Genomic DNA, 21,746 nt, shown 5'->3' with positions numbered 1-21,746 from the left:
GAGGACTCTAGCGACATCTCGGGGACTTCTTTTAGTTTGACCTCCTTAGGGTGTCATCATATTTTTATTTTATTAATCGCTTCCGCATTTGAAACATTTAATCAGACATATGGATTCTTTTATTACTGTTGGATCACTGGATTTTATTTGGTTCATGGGATGTTTGTGCCCCATACTTTTTTTGAGGAACTTAATTTGTTAGCGCTGTTCTTTATAAAAAAAAAAAATTGGTTGACTATTTGGTGGATCTTTGCTTGGGAGTTTTTATAAAAAAAAATTTTAGGCTGCATGTTCTACGAGCTTTGGTCTTGTGGTTCATGGCCGGTCACTTCTCATTTTGGGGTGTGACACCTTTCATTTGAAGCATTCTCTAGCCAATAAAGTTAGGAGAAGATTTATCCTTAATCGTCCTCCTTTCAATTTATCTTGACTATTGAGATAGTGATTTGGTGTAGCAATGTGTCCATGTGTACTTCAACCAAATCCTACAAAATAAACATTAACTCAAATGAGTACCAAATATCACAATATTAATTATATTTCTTCTTAAATAAAATATATTTTGTTATCATTAAAATCAACAAAATATTCATAGAAACCTTTGGGCTAACACAAATAATATCCTATCATCCGTTCTTATGTAGCATTACGAGAGAAGAACCTTGTACTGTTGTACAGTTGACTCGATCACAATTTCTTGGTAAATTGGGCTGTTGGCCACTTTAGAAGTTTTTCAATAACATGTTGATTGTATATTTCGTACAAATATTGACTTGCTATTTGTGGGGTTTGGTAACATTATTCTTTATCCTTATTCTTCGGAAGCATTGACGACTACACCATGTAATCTAGGGGTGTACACAGTCCGGATTGATCCGGTTTTTTAGAAAATCAGTAACCGGACCATTTCAAACGGTTCTAAAAAATTGAGAACCAAAACCTAACCAATATATGCATGGAACCTAACCAAAACCAAACAGCAAAACCAGTCCGATTTTGATTCGGTTCCGGTTCTATTCAATAAACATTCAAACACTTATTCACAAAATATGAACTCATAAAATTAAAGAAATAGGAAAATAATCTGTTAGAATAGGAAAGGAAAGAAGAAATAAAAACTTTCCTAATAAATGAAATTTTATCTCTAAATAAATTAAGTTTAGCAAGGAAAAGATTAATCTATCAAATTCAAATACATATTTAATTACACACAAGTGTATATATATCTTTATCTTAGTTTTAAACGGTCCGGTTCGGTTCTAACCACGGTTCATTAATTGAAAACCAGTAACCGAACCAAAATTAACGGTTCTTATTTTTTGGAAACATAACCTGACTGCAGAACCGCAGAACCAAATCAAATAAGACGGTTCAGTCTGGATCAGACCAGTTTTACGGTTCGGACGGTTTTCTTGAACACCCCTAATGTAATCAGGGGTTCAAGAGAGCCCTCTGAGTTTAGAAAACAACCTAAAATTTTGTACTTCTTGCTTATAGTTTTAGTTTTCTTTCGCAGTGTTTTCGGTAAATCATTCGTACAAAGTTGGGGTAAATGAAACGTAGTAACTATTGTACAGTTGACTCGACCACACTTTCTTGGTAAATTGGGCTTTTGGCCACTTTAGAAGTTTTTCAATAACATGTTGATTGTATATTTCGTACAAATATTGACTTGGCATTTGTGGGGTTTGGTAACATTATTCTTTACCCTCGTTCTTCAGAAGCATTGACGGTTACACTATGTAATCAGGGGTTCAAGAGAACCCTCTGAGTTCAGAAAACGAACTAAAATTTTGTACTTCTTACTTATGGTTTTAGTTTTCTTTGGCAGTGTTTTTGAGTAAACCATTCGTACAAAGTTCAGGTAAATGAAACGTAGTAACTTATTTTTGTGAGAAAGTAAAGTATATAATAGCTCAATGAAATAAAACAAAACCAGATTCAATAAACTTTCATCCAAAATAAATTTAATTTTATGTGGAGTTTTGTATGCAATAATTTTGTGCATATATTTTATCATCGCTGAATTAAAATGCCGGTTTAGACCTAATTCAAGCCGATTTGATCCAATCAACCGTCCTCACAATGCCCCGAGCTAAGGCAAATCAAAAATGCTACTCACACAATCATCTATGGGATCAGCCCATTCATCCAAAACCGGATCTGATTCGATCCACTACACAATTTAACATTGTGGATACTCATTCTTTTTTCAAAAGGATAATCAGTACCAATGTTGTCAATTCCGTTCCTTTTTTTAAAAAAATGAGGGACGTAAGGGTAATTTTGTTCCTCATAGTTGTCTTTTTATTCAAGAAAACTGATTTTCACGCTCCACTTTAATAGATGGCGCTCCACTTTTAACTTGTTTCATGAACAAAGTTGAGCGCCATTAGTAAAAAGTGGAGTGCAAATATCAAAATCGTTTATTCAACTCTTGCAAATAGAAGCTCTCTCCCGGGACCAGTTTTGATACTATCGATAAAGTGAAGGGGATTATAGTAATTTGATTGTCACAGTATCAAGCAGGTGTGAAGCGAAGCTTCTCTCTCCCGCGGATCAAAAAAAAAAAAAAAAGCTTCTCTCTCCCAGCTGCCTCCCATCAGTTTTCCTTTGACTTGAGTTGCCAGTCCTGAACGGATCTCTTTTTCCCTGCAATTTACACGATGGTTGATCTTTGATTTTGGGTCAATATAAACAGCTCCTTCTTTTGAATTTGTTGTACTCATCTTCGCTACGGTGCTCAATTACTGCCATTGTCTTGAGGTATGTTTCTAATTCTTTGCTCATACGAATTCATGGGAATGTGTTCGATGATATTATTACTTGAATCTTTTCTGGGTTTTGCTTATGGATGCAATTAGAGATATGCTTACTGGGTTTCGTTTATATTTGTCAATTATCATCATTTAGTTTCTGTTATTTTGTTCTTGGTTCAAATCACAACAAGGGTTGCTTTTTCTTTTTCTAATCCTGTACTACTTTGTTGAACCCAGTTAATTTTGAAGTGTTCTTTTTCTGCCCCTGACAATAGGTCAATAATTCGCTGCTCCTGTTGACCTCTTAACGTGGCCATTGCCCTAGATGGATGCAATTGAAGATCTTTGTAGTTGATAACATTTGATACTTGTGATGAACTCTAGGTGTAATTCTCCAAAAATAGTTGGTGGATTTCTTATGGGTTTTGGATGTCTGTGCATCGAACTACTCCCCGTCTCAATTTAAATACTCCCTACGAAAAATCATGCATTTTGAATTTCAAATAAATTGTATTTTTCTGTATTTGTTTTCGGAACTTTTTTGCACTATTTGAAAGTACTCACTAAGATCCTTTAAACGGTGCAAAAAAATTTACAAAGTACTTTATTTTCGAGGTCAAAATTACACGGTCTCCCATAGAGACCATTTAAATTGGGATGGACGAGTAATACGCTAGTTTTTTTTCTCCATAATTTTTAGGTCTTAAATTTATGAAAGCTTTTGAAATACTAGTATTTTGTAGCACTCATTGAAATTGGTTATTCCCACAAGCTTTTAATAACATGGTCGTGATCTGACATTATAAGTGGTATGTTCTAGGGTTAATTTCAAGGGGCTTCTGTAAACAAAAAAATTTCATCCTTTGTGTGCAAATAATTTGGTGATCTCCTTAAGGCTGTGTCTGGATCCCAGATTTTTTTGAAAGGAAATGGCGAAGGATTTACAGGAGCTTCTCATGCTTGGTTGGAATGGAAGTAAGGATAAAAAGAAATAAGAAGGAAAAGAGGGAGGAAAAATCTAATGAACCATCTTTCTTCATTTATTTATTCTTTTCCTATCACAACCAAACAAGAAGATGAATTTAGAATCCTTTACGTTCCCTCCTTTATGTTGTACTCTCCTGCACAGTTAGCACCCGTCATTTGTGCCCACACCGGTTGGAGTCGACCGGCAAGGCACTCTGACGGTTAAGTAAGTATTTGGAGGAGGAAGAAAGGTATGGAAGCTCTAGGTTTAGTAGAACTGGCGTACCTCTCTAGGGTTTGTACTTTACCTTATATAGAGACTCCAAACTTGCCCTCCAAGTAAACTCATGCTTGGCACGCTACGTAACCGCCTTCGGCTAATGTCACCTATGATTTATCGAATGAGACGGTTTTGAAGAACGTGTATGAGCTGGCTCGCTTGCGTGTGCTCAACACGTGCCCTAACCGCCTATGCCAACGTCATCATGACGTAGAGGGCTAGACGGTTGAGTGTACATGGGCGAGGTGCCTTCTGTATATTCCGTGGGTCATAACGGTCGGACCTGGATCAACCCATGCTTGAATGAGTACCCAAACCAAACATTTCCGAGCAGTGTCCTTCGTCGAACGATCAGGGCTAGACGGTTGAGTGTACATGGGCGAGGTGCCTTCTGTATATTTCGCGGGTCATAACGGTCGGACCTGGATCAACCCATGCCTGAATGAGTACCCGAACCAAACATTTCCGAGCGGTGTCCTTCGCCGAACGATCATGAGTAGAGCAGGGCTCGTCTACCGCGTATCCAAATTGGGTATCCAAACCACTATCCATGTTTAGCCGGACCCTTATTGGCCTAATGATTCAGAACAATAGGACACATTGACTCGGGCCACTTCGCTACTCCTTTCTATTTCGCTTTCCTAAGCAAAATTCGGAATTCAAACACAGCCTAAAACTTAGGGTGAGCATTTGTCACAGAAGTTAGAGCTACATATGTTTTATTCTTCTCAAGTTTGTGTTGTTTATTGTGATCATTCCTTATGAGTAGTAGGTAGGAATTGTTACTTCCACTTTTGTGAAGAGACCGATTTTTAGGACTCAAACTTGTACAACTACGTTTCGCTAATAGTACTAACCATTTTTGGGCTACCCACCCGGATTTTGAAAAATTGAAGAGTTGCCACCCAGATTTATGGTTCGCCACCCGAGAAACCGTTTTGATTGAAAATGATGGTTTGAAATTGTACAACTACGTTTCGCTAATAGTACTAACCATTTGTGGGCTACCCGCCCGGATTTTGAAAAATTGAAGAGCACCACCCAGATTTATGGTTCGCCACCCGAGAAACTGTTTTGATTGAAAATGATGGTTTGAAATTGAAAACCAGAGATTGTTTTTGGGTTCGGAAGCCATGTTACGAGAGGGGAAGGGTTTTACGGCACCCCTCTCGTCCGACATAATGTCGGTCTTTACTTAATGTTTGTGGGATTAGTCAAAAACATTTTGTTTCATGAAAACAATTAGAACATATCCACAGGTATATCAAATAAAGGGTGTATGCATGTGCAAGGTGTACAAGGTGCAATAGAATGATGAAACGAGAAAACAGAACAATTTGTCACTGAATCACTCCCGAGCGCTTGGGAGTGCAATCAAGCCATCCTGTAAATTTGGTTAGTCACATTCACATGCTGGTACGCCAGAAAAAAACACAAAGAAATCAAAGTATAGTCATGCTCAACCAGAGGCTTAAACAGCTAAGAACTGGTCTTAACCATTCAAACCTTGCTTCCCTGCAATTGTAAATAAACCTAACTGGACTTTGGAAGGACCGGTACACACCCAATGTCTACTAAAAATAGAAAAATATAGCATTTGACAACAAAACAAGATTTTGGTGAACAACAACACTCCCTAGCGCTCGGGAGTAGTCCTGAGCGCTCGGGAGTGTATCTAGTGCCCAGAAAAATTTTATTTCTTTGTGCTCCTCTTGCTCTTATTGCTAAACCAAGATCAAATGAACTCACAACCAGTATGAGGAACTGGTATGAGTCCCTGTTTCCCCTCAGAAGTAGAAAAATAGTAGATTATGAAGGTGTTTATACCTTTGCTTGACTTGAACTTAGCTTCTTGGACTGATTTTGATGCTTGAAAATGGATTGAAAACAATTTGAGAATAGAGAATTTAGGATTCCATCTCTCTTTAGGATTTTTGCTTGAAAATTAGAAATATCCCTTAGGAAATGAGAATTATTTTGAAAATCTTTTGAGAGAGTTTAGAGAGATTTTTAGTAGTAAAAGGGGGGGAGAGAGAGAGAGAGAGAGACTGATTTCGTGGTCCCTTGAGAGGTAGAAAGAGGGGGTATTTATAGGGCATGAGAAAATGGGTTTGAATTTTGAAAATAAAATCAAAATAAAATGGGAAAAATAGTTTTGGGGGGAAACATGGCATGCTGATATTCCTGCTGGCTCAGGCAAGCCTCTGGAACATGCAGGGTTGAACTGCAGGTTTGAAAGCTTGAAAAAAACATGGTCAAAGATTAAGCTCAACATCCAATGCCCTGTTAGAACTCCTGAGTGCTCAAGAGTGAAGTCCCGAGCGCTCAGAAATGGTTCTGAGCGCTCAGGAGTGTCTGCCCAACTTCAGAAGGGCGCCACGGACACTCCCAAACCCGGTTTTGGGTGTTTTTTGAAGCGTTGGAAAGCTCGTTAAGTCCTCTTTCTAACTCAATTGGTTTCATTCAAGTATATTTTATACACTGAAATGTGTGACCATTTTACCCTCAAGGTGTCAAGAAAAAATGCGCTTTAGTTTTGAAAAAGACCAAGAAGCATCGTCCAAGCTTTAGCCAGGTCCCATTTTGATTCCTTTTCATCATCGGGGAGCCTCGAGGGCACAAATTAAGGATAATTGATAGGTCCAAATTGGGGTGTCTACACCATTATAAAAGATTCCCTGGCAAAGTGGAAAGTGCTATCAGGCGTATCCACCTTTAGTGCTGTAGGGCAGGTTCCAACACAGGAACACTCTCTACAAAAGTGCGGTAACTAGGTAAGGTTGCCTATTTTCTTTTCTTTGTTAGGTAAATAAAGTTCTTGCATCAGAAAAGATTCCCTGGCTAACTGAGAACGGCAAACCAAAAACCAAGAAAACAAAGACATTACAACCAAAAAACCCTGTGATATGACACCCGGGTTTTTTCCCTTCCTATTTTCTACCTCTCCCATACCTTTTTGTAAGCACCAGCCTTGTGCATGGGATAAGTCCTATACATTTGAAGTCGCATTGTTCTAAAAGCCGGCCACCTAGGCCGACTAGTCCCTACCTAGGTGCTAGGCGGTAGTACAATGCCTATATTAGGCAACCGACTAGTTTGCGTCTATGTTACCGGGGAACGCTACTACCCTAGCGAATTACATTTTGGTACGAACGTTCCAAAACATGGTACACTACCATTCCAAAACAAAGCGATCCCCTAAGTTTTCCCTAAAATTTTAACTAATAAAAATAAAGAGAAAATGGAATTTCGGTGGGAGAAAATGTAAAAAGTTTGTTTGTTATGCTCATAGAAATGTGTTTCATATGAATAATTTGACAAACAATACTTAACTTCACTAGATGTTTATCGCTTGGAAGAGTAAGTTCTATTTTTGTTATCTATAGAAGCCTTCCCCTAGCGTACCACAATTTAAACTGTGGCATACCACGTTCTTGTTCCTCATACCGGAACGATCCGCGTTCCAGGTAACATAGACTCTGCTCCCAGTCCCCGCCAAGACGTTAGGCAGCCAACAAGTCGGCGCTTAGGCGCTAGGCACCCCTTCTCCTCCCGACTAGCGCCTAGCAATTATAAAATAGTGGGCTTAGTGACGATGTATAATTTCTTGTTCCGGGTTCTGATAGTGTTGGAATGTGATTACATTCAAAAAAATGACTTGTTTTGTTAACTTGATCATTGCTAGAATTTTTGCTTCTGCAACTATTTAACTGATTGCCTTAAAGGCGTCAATAGGGAGGATCTGAAGCCAAGGACCAGGATACAATGCGCACACCGTCGCTGATTGCTCAGTGCTTGCCTGGCTTGGTACCACAAGACCGGGGAAGTCACAGCACTTTCACCGTGTCCGAGAGAGATGTGCATCTCCCTTCACCAGCTGTCGAGATTATCCCATCAAAGGTATATGAATATTATTCTCTACAGGTTCACCAGCTTCAAGACTCTGAGTGCTCTTGGGATCATCACAACACATTTTAGATCCCATTGATTTTAATAACCTTGAAATTGAAGATGCTGTCATTTTCCTTTGTGTCAGATGGCTCACCCTTACAAGTATGCAGGGGACAGCGTAGACTTGCAAGGGCTAAATGTGTTCAAGGTACTTAAAATACCAGATAAGATGACAAGTGGTTTCTGCTGGTTGGCACCTTTATCATTTCTGTATGTCAAAAGCTACTTGTGGACTTTCTATGAAAATCAAGGTTTAGGAGTGACCATATTAACCATTTGCTCAATTAAGACTGTATTACAGGTTAAACATCTTATGCCGTGTTTTGATTTTGTTGATTTGATGTCAGTGTATGTGTATGTGTCTGGCTTGTCAAAAGAAAGTTTTTAATGGAAAGATACGGTTGCATACAAAATCCTTGCCTTCTCAATTTTCTTCATTTCATCCCCCCTCAGATAGGAGGTGGGCGGAGGGGATGATGAGAGAGAGTAGTGTCATGGTGTTTCTGTTGAGTAGATTAAACCTTATCTTTGTGGATGGCCAATATAAGATTAGTTTGATAGAACATATTTTTTGTCAGGCATGATCATTTTCAAAGCTCTTTTAAAACTGACTTTGTGCGGTACTTAGTTTATTATGCAAAACTCTTTCTTGTCCAATGGGCTTGTCATCAAATTGAGTGTTATGCTTCTTGTTTGTTTTAAAGCTTAATAACGCGACGATTGGAATTTGGGATGTTTTAGCTCAAAACTGGGTCAATGGCCTTGCGTCGTGCGAAATGCATTTTCATTTTAGGTTGTAACATAATTGAAAAGCTTTCGTGGCAGAGAGTATATACTTGATGATCCCAATTTCTTTCTCTTGCAGGGGAGAATTAGTGTTGCGGATATTATAGGTTTTGCTGGCTCCGAAATGATATCTTCAAAACCTGATGGTTAGTATATCGCTTGCCTGTACGTAGTAGCCTTAGAAGTGAAGTTTGTGCTTTCTGCTGTCAGATGAATGAAATTCAAGCCTAAAGACTGGAATTGTCATATGATGTATTCACTACATTTAGGTAGGAGTGAGACTTACTGTGGTTTTTGTGCAGGATTTGTGAAATCATGGGACAGCTCAATTGATCTTGTTAATGTCCTTAAGCATGAGATTCGTGATGGACAATTGAGCTTCAGAGGCAAAAGGGTACTTGAGGTATTCTCATCTAAATGTAATTCTAAGTCCCAACGATTTATGTTTCAATCTTACTACTGATTGACAGTGCTGTCATGTTGCATTTGTGTTTCGAACCATACAATGATGTCATTGGGGGTATGGGTGGGGGAGGATTGGAGACAGACCTAACCTTTGGAATATATGCACAAAGTGGCTGCTCTGAGAATGCCACTAAAACAGTGGCCCCCCTATACCTCTAAGAAAGCAAAAGAATTTATGTATGCCATATGTGACTTATTTTTCTGTAGTTTATTAGTGGGACTATTATTTTTAGTCTAATTATTGTTTTACCCTTACTTTTCCGCTGATTGTTTCTTACACACACACACACAAAAGAAGAAGAAGAAGAAGAAGAAACAGAGTGAAGGGATATAGAGATCTAAAATACGTTTTGGCCACTATTGGTTCTTCAAAATCATAGTGTGTAAAACATTAAGGGGATCTCCTCGTGCAGTCGTGCATTCAAGTTGCCTTTGATTCCAAAAAGGCATGGTATGCACTTCTGGAGCTCAGTTCCTTGATCTTTTTTGAATGGGAAAAGTTCAAAATGGCACCTGAACTTTGCACCAAAGGTCATAGAGACACCTAAACTTAAGTTTATTTCAATTAAACACCTGTACTAACAAAATCCCCAAATTTAGACCCCCGCCATTATACTCCGTTCAAAAAATTACTGACGAGGCATCTCTTACCCGTTTAAGTGGCTAATTGATTTCCCTCCATCTCTCTCTAGAAGTCTAGCTATTGTTCCACCATCTCCCTCACTTCAACCCAGACCTGAAGCCCTTCCTCCTCCCTTGTTCAACAGATGATGAAGAGAACTTTGCGTCAAACCTTTGTGACTTATTGATTCTTCTTGACCAAAGGAATCGGAGAACTAAAATTTTTGATCGAAACTCATAATTTTTTTTTAAAAAGACAAAAATAAGTAAAATAAGTTCAGTTTCGATCAAGATTTTTTACTTTTCTGATTCCTCTCGTCAAGACAAATTAATAAGTCATAAAAATTTGGCACAAAATAAACAAATGCAAAAAAAAAATTGAATAAAAACGAAAAAATAAGTTACTTATCTTTTCAATCCAAAACCACCTTGAGAGTCTACCATGAAGACCCAGAGGAAACCCTAACTTTTTCTTCTTTCTACCCAGGACTACAAGGAAAAGATGAAGTAATAGGTAAAGTGATGGGTTTCTCTTGGGTGCATCATCCCCTATTGGAAACATGTGCAATGGGGCAACTTAAATGGGTTGGAGATACCATGTCAGCAATTTTTGGGACAAAGTATAACGGCGGAGGTCTAAATTTGGGGATTTTGTTAGTACATGTGTTTAATTGAAATAAACTTAAGTTCAGGTGTCTCTATTACATTTGGTGCAAAGTTCAGGTGTCATTTTGAAATTTTCCCTTTTTGAATTGATCCATATTGTTTTCTTATCACTTGCACTTGCCTTTTTGGTTGTTTGAAGTTACTGCCTCCGTATAAATAGTAGTTGAAGTTACTCCGTACATCTCATTTGATTATACAACATTTGAAGCTTAGAATTGATTTTGATATTTATTTTGTCCTCTTTTGTGATTCTTTCAGCTTGGTTGCAGCTATGGACTCCCAGGAATCTTTGCTTGCCTGAAGGTAATATAATCATGTCTTGCCATGTGCTATCTTAGTTTGGTTCTGAATCTTTTTTTTGCTCGGCGAAAGTCAGCATTCTTAGTTGTAGTTAGTGAGGTTTGAACTCCTGTCAAATACATTGGAGTACATGGTTACTACCACTTGGCTACCACTTCTGAATCGAACTGATCCAATTCAAACTATGACATTTGGGTTCTTCAACTTTGCCGGTATTTGTTAATTTCTATCTTTACCCAAGTCTTGACTATCAATAAGGGATTTTGGATGTACTCACATGTACTTCAATTTATTTTGGGGTTACTTTTTTTTTTATTATCAGCCTAGGGTTTAAAATTGAAATCCTCATGAATATAGTTTTCAGAATGTTTTGGACATATTAATGGTAGTTTTCTTCTACTAATGTCTTATAGTAGTCTGACCAGTTTCTGAAAGAATTACATGGTTCACAGAGTTCGAACTTCATCATTTAGCCAAAAAAAAAGAAAGAAAAGTTTTGACCGGCTATAACATTTAGCCAGTTAAAGACCTAAGGTCTGTTGCTGTAATTGGGTCCCAACTTTTGTACCATGGGGGACCCCTCCTGTTATTGGCTTTCCACCTTTGTACAAAATCCACTATAAGAAATTTGGGTGCTTTTGATGCCCTTGGAGGCTGGAGCACTTATATTGATGGTATTTTCCTTTGTAGCTGCACTTGAATCGAGTAGGTAAATAAGAGTGTTGCTACAGGGACCGATTGGGGGGACCGAATTCGGACCGATGGCCGCCGGCGGGCCGTCTCCGGCCACCGGACGGCCGATCCGAGCCGTCCAAAAATTTTAAAAAAAAAAACCGAGGGGCCCTGCGCGGGAATCAACGTCATCCGAGGTGTGTAGGGTGCTTGATCGGAGCACCCCTTTTCGTGTGTATATGTATATATTATACATATACACACGAAAAGGGGTGCTCCGATCAAGCACCCTACACACCTCGGATGACGTTGATTCCCGCGCAGGGCCCCTCGGTTTTTTTTTTTAAAATTTTTGGACGGCTCGGATCGGCCGTCCGGTGGCCGGAGACGGCCCGCCGGCGGCCGTCGGTCCGAATTCGGTCCCCCCACAATCGGTCCCTGTAGCATTTTTGGGTAAATAAAGAGTTGATAACCAATCCAGACTAGTAAACTGATAAAAAATTTAATAGGGGGACACTAGTTTTCATGGTTAAAACTTGGCCTACTTTGTGAGTACTACGTGAAAGGTTAGCTTTGTACCAAATCCACCGCTCCCAGGGAACCAGCATTGGATAATAAACTGGACGTGCCTTTATTCTATACAAGTTTTATCCCCGTTTCATTCATTCCTATATGGTAGCATATTAAAGAGATTGTGCTTTTACACTGTATTTGGTTTATTGGAATGAAGCTGGAATGAATTGTTTTCACTGAAAAATCACAGTATATACGTTACCAAGGGAATCATCATTTAGAATCTAGGTGAATGTCCATTACATTGGAAGGTCAAACAATAACCTACTCATTCCTTGCTTAAATCATTCCTCTGAACCAAACACTACCTTAATTGTTTCAGCGTTCGGCCTTCAATATTTTTATAAAATGTTATCAGTGACCGTGATTGTATTGTGTCAAGGGTACACTTGTTTCCACCCGTTTACTTTTAGCTCAAAAAAAACCCACATTGACTATAACAGATTTAAGACGACATCAACTTGTTCTTTTCATTGGTCTAATAAAGAACTTGTTCTAATTCATCCGGTAACAATCCATTACAGGGAGCAGCTACAGTGCACTTTCAAGACCTGAATGCAGAAACTATAAGATGCACAACAATCCCTAATGTACTGGCCAATCTCGAGCAGGCTCGAGATAGGCAAATTCGACAGCCGGAGAGCCCCCTTCTGACTCCATCAAGGCAAAGTCTTACCCCGGCAGTTCATTTCTACGCCGGGGATTGGGAAGAACTCCCCACTGTATTGTCGGCAGTGAGGAGCGATACTGGATTTGATGTTCCTACGGCAACAAGCGTCAGCTTTTCCGAGGAGGATTTCATGGATGCTTTTAGTAGTCAAGATGGGAGTATTATAGGGCATGGATCTTCTTCCTCTAGGAGATCGAGGAAGTTGTCGAGAAGCAGGGCATGGGAGAGGGCTAGTGAAACGGAGCAAGGGGAAGAAGGCGGTTATGATGTTATTTTGATGACGGAGACTCCGTACTCGTTGAGCTCTTTGAAGAAGCTATATGCTCTCATAAAAAAGGTCGGTCAATTTTCTGTCCCTTTTTTAATTCATGTGTGATATATACATCGTAAAAGCAACATTGACAATAAACATCTACATCATCCCTCCTTATTTTACTGGAAACTCAATTTATAAAAAGGGCATAGATTATTTGAATTTGTTGTCCTGAAAGTTTTGACACTTGGTTCTCTAATTCTTATGATATTTGATTAAAATGCAAATTTGCTGAAGTAAACATTTCTGGCCTATTTTCCGTCAATGGGAGATGCAAATTAAATTTGCTGGAACATGCAAAAGTTTATGATAATCTAATAGCTAAAAAGATGAATTTCGGTGGTGTAAACTTGATACTTAATCTGGACAAACTTGGACATTTGATGCCAGTTGAAGTCAAATGTCGAAAATTCGGGGAATAATGTCTACGTGCCTGTGATTCTGATTAAGCTTGTTTAACACCAGAGGCGAACAAGCATTAGCTTTATTTCCACCATGCAAAACTAGAATTCCATCTTGTGTGGTTTCTTGCATCACTTTGGATTTATGGATGTTAGATTAGATGTTTTGAGGAAAATGAAAGTTTTTCCTGGTCAATTGTTACTTTTTAGTTGCCATTATGAAGATGGTGATCGATTTTGCCGTGGATTTTTTCTTTTCTCTAGCATTCTGTCTCCAATTTCCTGTTATTGTTAAGCTTATTTTCATAAGCTTTATGTCTCGTGTATTCTTGATCCTGTTGTTTGATTGTTTCCTCTGGTTTTTGGATCACCAGTGCTTGAGGCCACCCTATGGAGTTGTATTCTTGGCCACAAAAAGGAATTACGTCGGCTTCAACAACGCGACTCGGCACCTGAGAAGTTTGATGGATGAGGAAGGCATTTTTGGAGCACATTTAGTCAAAGAGGTGACCGATAGAGAGATTTGGAAGTTCTTTCTCAAATGAATAAAAAGAAAAAACGTAATAAGATTATTGCAGAAACCGGAAAATGCTCCAATATTTAGGTTCTGTTGTTCAATGTTAGTCACACTGTTTTTACAACACGTTTATTCTTTTCTTTTTTTTCTCGCTTCTCTGTTCGTAAAACACAGCTCAGAATTGAAAGGAGATGCTAGCGGCTTCTTATTTCGTCGTTGATGTGTAATTAAATGAATTGGTTACTGAACTTATCTCACATATACAAGAACATTCAAATTTTCAAATTAATTTTTTCATAAATTTCAATGTAATAGGCCTGATTTTGGCTAGGCTTGGGGTTTCAACGTTGAAGTTTATGAACTCTAGATATGGTGAAGAATTTGAAATAACTGTTTAACACGATTGATTCAGAATTTTTCATGTTACAGATTGTAGTTAGACAAGGATCTCTATAAAATCCACCTCTTTCCCTTCTATTTCAATTTGTACGCTATTTCTAAAAAAAAGATGCTAAACTGCAAGTTTTCCTTGGGCAAATCTGTCGTAACAGCTAGGGATGAGCATCGTATGGGTTTTGGTTCTTAACCTTTCAGGTTTCATATTATTTCTTCGTGTCAAAAGATCTGTTAACTTAAATGTTGGGTGGTGCTAATGCCCCGAGTAGTTTGTTTAGTGCCACAACGGGTTGTATGATCCTCTGCTTCTCTCTCCTGCGCGCAAATTGAAACCCAAACTACTTCAAAATGTGACAGTTCACAATGGTGGCGGGCTACTTACGCGGCAAGCTCAACTGAGCCACATTTGCATCCAGCTAGGACTAATAGGGCTTTGAGGTGGTGGTTGTACTGATTTCTGCAGTGATCTTTGGGGTTTATATGGAACCAAAAACTTATATCAGAATGCATACCACTCCTGGAATTTGTTTTCGGTACTACTGCTCTCCGATTGCCTTGGCAAAATTTCCAGAATTAGACTCACCAAATTAATTATGTTGCTCCATTTGATTACTCTCCGTAACTATGTCAAGTTGTTGTATCTATTCTAATTTGCACAGTGTATGTGAGAAGTGATAAACAAGAACTCCTAGCTTGGCGTAGTGGTAGATTGGCGTAGTGGTATTCACCTGGCAACCAAGGGCCTTAGGAAGCCTCTGGTCCGGAGTTCAACTCTCACTCATGTGCTATAAATTCCTATGCTGGGCCAATCCATATGAACCTTTGTCCTGGTTTTCAATGGATCCCCAACTAGTGCATAGTGGGATTGATCTCCCAGATTAGTCAATATATTAAGCCGGCTCTGCTTTTAGAGTTTTGTCTCATGCAGGGCCTTTATTATATTTCCCTTTCGCATAGGCCCTAGCACGTGGACTCATGCTAATGTGGACATATATTATTACCTTATGCATTACAAATTTTAAAATACAATACGGAGCATCTTTTATTTTATATATCCATTTTTTATAATATTTATATTCTAACACATAAATAAAGTTGCTACCAGATACAGAATTGTGTATGACCGCATGACTCAGTAAAGGTGATTTCTTTTTCTAACCCACGGCTGCAGCCCAATCATATGACTCCTTTGCGGCTTAGCCCACTTATGCTGCTTAGCGGCATTCCTTCCTCCTCTATCTTAGGGGTAGGCGTAGAAATTGTTAACTGTTGTTTGATATACTCGGGAAAAAAATGTGTACTTATTTTTCCAACTTTACTTCTTTCTTTTTTTTTTCCTTTTTGAATTGCTCCTTAGGCACTTCATGACGACACTACAGTCAAATTTTTGCATCCGACAACACCCGATGGTCAAACATTGCATCTCTCTTTCGACCATTTCAATTTGATTGATGAGTATAGGTTGTTTTAGTTATTTTCTCATGATCTGTTATCCAGGATGGTCTTGTCGAGAGAATAATACAGACGCAAAAGTAGTTAAGCATATCACACGAAAACTGAAAGGGGAACTCAACCACATTAGTATAAAATCCTGCGCAAGATTCAGTCGTTGCTTTGAACTTACAAGCCTCCATAATAAAATGACAGACAATATGCAAAACATGGCAATAAATGGGCATTAAAGTTAGAGACGATAGCACAATATTGAACAGCATGTATTACAAAACACGAAATTCATCAACACACATACTGAAGGTCTAGCAAATATTACATTTAGATTGTTCATAGACGATTTTTCATTTTCATTTTCATTGCAAGACCAAAGGCAACAATTCAATTAACATACATTGGAGAAATGAGATTTGCTGGTAATGGACTCCGATAATCATGCACCAGTTGCATATAAACGGCTCCATTCCTTTGCTGCATGAGTCCAATTAAAAAAGCAGCAAACGAAACAAATTAATGAACCGCATCAAGCTATTGTGAAGAGAAACGTCACAAAAGAAGGATATAAATGTTGGATGAGTAGATTTATCAATGAGAAAAAGAAAAGGGGCGACTCCTTGTATGACTGAGGCTTAAAAATTAATCCTCCCATACAAACTATCCAGGAAGGAAAGGACTGTCCACACAGACAAAAGATGTACAGATCCTACACAGATCTTATTGTGGGACCCACACAAATAATCCAAGCCATTCATTAAATTTAAAATAGTTTTTCGGGTGATCCCGCGAAAAATCAACTCAAAAAAACACTTGTAAGTCGCTCAAAAACATGTTTTAAATTTAATGAATGGCTCAGATTGTTTGTGTGGGACCCACAATGAAATCTGTGTAGGATCTGTGCAACTTTTGTCTGTGTGGATAGCACAGTTCATCCAGGAACATAGTTTTCCTGGGCTATTGGGGCAACATTTCTGATAAAATACATAAAATTAAACGGTATGGATATTACCTGTTTCAACTGCTTCGGCTTCGTTTGTCTTCCAGTGCTTTGCAATGTTCTCAGAAAGTGGATCATCCGGATTTGGAGCACTCAGGAGAGCTTGGATGCTGATTCATGAAACAAAACAAAATACGGTGTCCAGATTTTCGGTTGTGCATGAAGCTGACGAGACCACACCAATTAAAATGCCAACACTCCCCATCTTCCCACTTTGTTTGTCCTTTTTCAAGAGTTGGTGCCTTTAATCGGGTCAACAATTAATGTAATTTTGTAGTGCAAAGACTTGTGGAAGGAGATTGGACGTGAAACAGAGGTCCAGTTTACAGGTTACACTTTAGGACGTGCTGGACTTTGGATGAACCCCTAAGGTTTGGCCCTTCTCTGTTTGAGGGGCAAAATCGTCCAAACGAGCTCCATTTCCCACCAAAACTGACAAGCACCCAAGATTTTCTCCACCAATTGAAAGATCTCAATTACTTAGTGTAGACAAAGTCCTAAGACCATCTAAAATTAAATAGAATATAAACACATGCGATTTTTTGAGATCCCCAAAGTAATGAAAATGGAGAAACAAATAGGGATGGAGTGAGTCATTGTTATTGCTAGACTCGCCTCTTTGCCTTCCGCTTTCAGTTCATTAAGCCATGTCTTGGCTTAGATCTGTTGACTGGAGGTTATAGCAGAATGACTGATATACCGTACAGAAAAAGCAAAGGAAATAAGCAGAACTTCACTCATGGAGCATAGAACAGGTGTATCACCTCAACAATACAGTGCGTATCTGGAGGGCAGGACTCCATTTATCCTTAAGAATGTCGAGGCATATCCTTCCCAGCTGCACGACGTTTGCTTTCTTAGCATGAGACTAACGAGACATGAAGAATTGGATGGAAGAGTATAAAACTTGCCTTGTCAATGTTAGGATGGTAAATTTTGGTCAGAAAGCGGACCTGCAACAGGGAAAAGAACAATCAGAAGAAATAAAATTGGGATCAAAATTAAACAATAATCTGAAACCCAACAAGTATTAAAAAACAACAAATTGCTCACTATCTTCCAAGAGACTAGACTATAAGGAGCCTTACAATGAAGAACCAAGTACATGGAGCATAGCAGATTTGATTTGTTTGAACCATACAGTAAAAACTTCAATTGCAATAGCCAATAGAAAAAGGGATCAAAGCTTGAAACATAAGTAAAAACCAGTTTATGCATGGCAGTCATCAAAAATATTTGGTGTGTACTCTATCTCTCAAATCATAGCACACGTTCCAGGACAAAGGGTAATAACTAAAAGTCAAATAGCATTACTTGAGCTCTCAACAAGCAGAGTACATAAAGGCCTCCCCATAAACATAACAAACAACTGCTTGAATGCAAAATTTAAACAGATAGAGAGCTCAACATATATCGATGCATCTACATACCTTGGGAGCCGCCATCGGATATTCTTCAGGCAAAAACAATTCCAACTTGAATACCCCTCCTGAGGAGATGAAGATTTCATGAAGATTAGCATCACAAACCAAAATGAGGTAAATAAAAAGGAGGAACAGATGATTGTATTCTTGAAGCAAGACAATATCGACGAGTCATTGCAAAGAAACAATGTAAGACAGCTGAAACATAAATAAAGCCCTTTCAATGGATGCAGAGTTCCGACTTCAAGTCATTTTACCACAATCACATTAGTTTCTGAACAAATAATATGTCATGAGCAAAAGCATGACAAAATAACTATTTTTCAGCTTTTCTAAATGCAAGTATCATCACAGTGCAAATAGGTGTAATTGTGTAAAGCCAATCAATGCCACCAAGGGTATTCCATCTGAAAAGGAAAAAGCAGAACTGTTTCTTTTTAATACTATTCATGAAACTTCTAAACACATGAAGTCATGAAGTCATGAAGTACTTCTAATTGGCCAGCATGACTAGTTACACCAAGCATGTCAAATAGCCCAAAGGAGGAGAAACTGCATGCAGGCATGATGTTTTTTCAACTTCCAAATCCTAAATTCCCATACAAGATCCTCGTTATAAGTTCTGCATCTTCCTAGCTTGGGTTGGAGAAACCAAATTTCAAAAATCATCAATTCTGGAGTCCCTTAGACAAGAAAATTGGAACAATCTAATTAACAAGAGTCAGCAGTAAACCATAAATATACGCTCAATTTACTACCAAAAGGATGAGTTACATGCAAAAGCCCACCAATTGTACACCTAATGACCTAACTGCAAGTGTGATAAAAATAAGAAACCTAGAGGATAGTTTCTTGGTAAACAATTTCACACACCAGCAAATAAGCTATAGTCTCAAATATCCACACCACCATTATGTGAACAGGTAATGCCATAGGTCCACATTGGATTATCTATAAAATCAAGCCCTGTAAACTGGTAGCTTTAAAAAAAGCATTTAGACTTCTTTCGACTCCCCAGACAAAAAAAAAAACTTCATTAGTATAACCACAAAGACATCCTCCAGCATAATTAACACAGAGAGCATAGCAGAGAAGTCAATGAGATCCCTGGACTAGGCTTATCACCATTCAAGCTTTTTGAGCATCTACCAAAGCCTCTTCCAAGACAGCTTCTCTGAGCCCTCCCTGTCCACTGCCAAATAAAGCTGGCATCCATCCAACCTCAGCAACCAAGCAAAAGTCCTCTTGTATAGCTTCGGGAATAACCCAATCCCGTCATCAAGATCATCTTCCATACGTAAGAACTCTAATTTCTATAATTTAAGTCTGCAAACACTAGCCGACCATTTTGATCCCCTTATATCAACTACATCCTATCCGTTATCATTGACTCCAACTCTAACTTCCTAATATCTAGATCTCCAAAAACAAAAACAAAAATTGTCCACATAACCACTGAGGGGCATTGTCACTCTTCACACCAGTTAAATAAGGATCAACTGATTTGGTAACACTCAAACAATGATCAATCATCTATAATATCGGCATACTGTCATTAAGCAAAACCTAACAATCCACTGGGTTCCCACGGCCTTGACACACAGTATCCTGTAGTTTAGAGAATGTAGTATAAAAGGCTTGATGCTGTAACCCAAAAGAAGTGAGCATAAGATGCAATAATTCCTCGGCAAAGATCAATAAAACATTGAAATTAACAATTCAGATAGTAAATCCGGGTCATAAATGGCGAGCAAGCCAAACATATCCTTGCCCATACACCTATACCATTCAGATCAAATACCAAATCCAACTATGATGGTGCCCAAACAAAAAAAGCGGCAAAAATATAATTTTGACATCTTTCAATCAAAATCTCCAGCAGCAATGAGACTGGCACATAGGAGCATTAGTGAAGCACTGAATAACCTGGGTTTCTTGGGTTCTTTGCTAAAGATGTGAAAATTCATGAGTTTACACAGTTGATCAATGCATACCCTATCGTCCTTGCCACATTTGTATGTGTGAAGTATCGTGATGGATCAAAAAGTGTACCGATAATCTTTCACAAAGAGAACTTCGCATTCCCCTTTTTTCTGTAGTATTCAATTTATCATTTCAAGCACTCAACATACATCGCAAACAGGTCAAGTCACATACAATCACAAAAAAGATTCTGACACCACCCACAAATTTGCAGAATTAACCAAATATCCATCACCAACAACAAAAGGATAAAGAAAGATCGATCCATTCAAGAAGCAACTTGGCACGAACAACATTGTAGTTTCATTACGACAAAGCCTTCCACTCAAAGCCGCAACTCTAGAGAACTAGATATACCTTCATAAGGAGATTGAGACGGACCGAGTATCATCACATTGAAATACCGCATATTATCTTCTGACGGTGAAGCGCTGATTCCTGGTGCTGCATTTACATCACACAATCGATAAAGAATAGTAGGAAAAAAAACATCACCATCTAATAATTTTGAGTCCCAATAAGGCAGCGTTTCCGCTAAACTAAATAGACTCAAAGCCCATATTTTCACAGATTTTTAGGCAGGTCATTCTCCTCACATACATCAACTAAAATACCATTTAGTGGAAACAACTTGACCATTGTCATCAGCCTGTAGTCCAATAATGGAAACGCACCCTAACTCTACAGTAGGTAAAAAACACTAGAATCTCTAATTGTCCTACCATCACAAGATAAAACTACAACTTTTAACGGTTCAACTAACGCCGTGACAGAAAAGTCTTGTATTTCCAGTTCAAATTTCAGTTTTACTCACGAAAAGTCACAAGAACAAATACACAAAGCACGGGATACATAATAACGACAACAAAGCTAGGGGGGGGGGGGGGGGGGGGGAATACCTGGTTCGCTGAGAAGCCGCTGCGTTTCCTGATGCACGAATCAGGTCAATTGAATGATGCACGTACACACACACACACACACACACACACACACACATATATATATATATATATATATATATATATATATAGAGAGAGAGAGAGAGAGAGAGAGAGAGAGAGACAGACAGAGAGAGAGAAACGGAGGAAATTGAGAGAGGGATCGAGGGGTACCTTAATAATCCTTCGAGGCAAATTGCTGTTTGCCATTTGATCAGTTGTCAGGCTTCAGGCCGAAGAGCAGGTGGTTGTTTCGGTATACCACTTTAGAGAGAGAGAGAGAGAGAGGGAGAGGGAGAGAGAGAGAGAAAAGTAGAGAAAAGGCGGAGTTGGGTGGCGAAGGGTTTAACGCTACCTAAAACAACTTCAATTATTTGTGGAAATTTTGCTGCATTTCACAAGTTGTCAAGGGTCTGTTTGGTTCCCAGTACTAAAGGGGGAAAATTCAAGAGGAAAAAAATGGAGAATTTTCTTCTTTGGTTTCGTTTCTAACAATTTATAATAATTTGTTTTCCAATTTGGTTGTTTGGGAGTCAATTACTACATTTTAGCTTATGAATTAGGGATTGTAAAACATAGGTTTTCAGATCATAATGAGTGGCAAAACTAGTTAAATTAT

The 21,746-nt window shown here is 38.6% G+C and overlaps 2 protein-coding genes and 1 long non-coding RNA gene across 4 annotated transcripts; 2 read left to right on the top strand and 1 right to left on the bottom strand.

Annotated features, from left to right (window-relative positions):
* The first annotated feature begins 2,556 nt into the window (after positions 1-2,556).
* Positions 2,557-14,241, top strand: LOC131330064 (uncharacterized). Of its 2 annotated transcripts, XM_058363551.1 has the most exons (8): positions 2,557-2,766; positions 7,731-7,905; positions 8,042-8,104; positions 8,822-8,888; positions 9,045-9,145; positions 10,753-10,797; positions 12,564-13,046; positions 13,798-14,241. In XM_058363551.1, exons 2-8 carry the CDS (start codon positions 7,771-7,773, stop codon positions 13,966-13,968), a joined length of 1,065 nt encoding a protein of 354 aa, XP_058219534.1. In that variant the 5' UTR covers positions 2,557-2,766; positions 7,731-7,770; the 3' UTR covers positions 13,969-14,241. The 2 variants fall into 2 exon arrangements, with proteins under 2 accessions (XP_058219534.1, XP_058219535.1); XM_058363552.1 differs by lacking the exon at positions 8,042-8,104 and having other exon boundaries at positions 2,582-2,766.
* On the top strand, positions 10,805-12,473 carry LOC131330116 (uncharacterized). The gene is made up of 2 exons (XR_009200971.1): positions 10,805-11,513; positions 11,930-12,473. It is a non-coding gene; the product is annotated as an uncharacterized LOC131330116 (long non-coding RNA).
* A 1,789-nt stretch (positions 14,242-16,030) lies between the features above and the next one.
* On the bottom strand, positions 16,031-21,529 carry LOC131330089 (ubiquitin-conjugating enzyme E2 35-like). Its single transcript, XM_058363593.1, has 8 exons — positions 21,302-21,529; positions 21,089-21,116; positions 20,547-20,633; positions 18,213-18,271; positions 17,694-17,735; positions 17,547-17,620; positions 16,795-16,892; positions 16,031-16,259 (listed from the first exon to the last, which is right to left on the bottom strand). Exons 1-8 carry the CDS (start codon positions 21,335-21,337, stop codon positions 16,222-16,224), a joined length of 462 nt encoding a protein of 153 aa, XP_058219576.1. The 5' UTR covers positions 21,338-21,529; the 3' UTR covers positions 16,031-16,221.
* Positions 21,530-21,746: the final 217 nt, after the last annotated feature.

The sequence above is a fragment of the Rhododendron vialii genome, chromosome 6a (assembly GCF_030253575.1).
Source record: "Rhododendron vialii isolate Sample 1 chromosome 6a, ASM3025357v1".
Taxonomy (NCBI): domain Eukaryota; kingdom Viridiplantae; phylum Streptophyta; class Magnoliopsida; order Ericales; family Ericaceae; genus Rhododendron; species Rhododendron vialii.
The sequence above is the reverse complement of the archived record's forward strand: the minus strand, read 5'-3'. Positions and strand labels throughout refer to the sequence as shown.

Coding starts and splice junctions, on each gene's coding strand:
- LOC131330064 (XM_058363551.1), top strand. CDS start 7,771: ATGCGCACACCGTCGCTGATTGCTCAGTGCTTGCCTGGCTTGGTACCA. Junction 7,906..8,041: donor TCGAGATTATCCCATCAAAG/GTATATGAATAT, acceptor CCTTTGTGTCAG/ATGGCTCACCCTTACAAGTA. Junction 8,889..9,044: donor GATATCTTCAAAACCTGATG/GTTAGTATATCG, acceptor GTTTTTGTGCAG/GATTTGTGAAATCATGGGAC.
- LOC131330089 (XM_058363593.1), bottom strand. CDS start 21,337: ATGGCAAACAGCAATTTGCCTCGAAGGATTATTAAG. Junction 21,117..21,301: donor TGCCTCGAAGGATTATTAAG/GTACCCCTCGAT, acceptor TTCGTGCATCAG/GAAACGCAGCGGCTTCTCAG. Junction 18,272..20,546: donor GTCTCAATCTCCTTATGAAG/GTATATCTAGTT, acceptor TCATCTCCTCAG/GAGGGGTATTCAAGTTGGAA.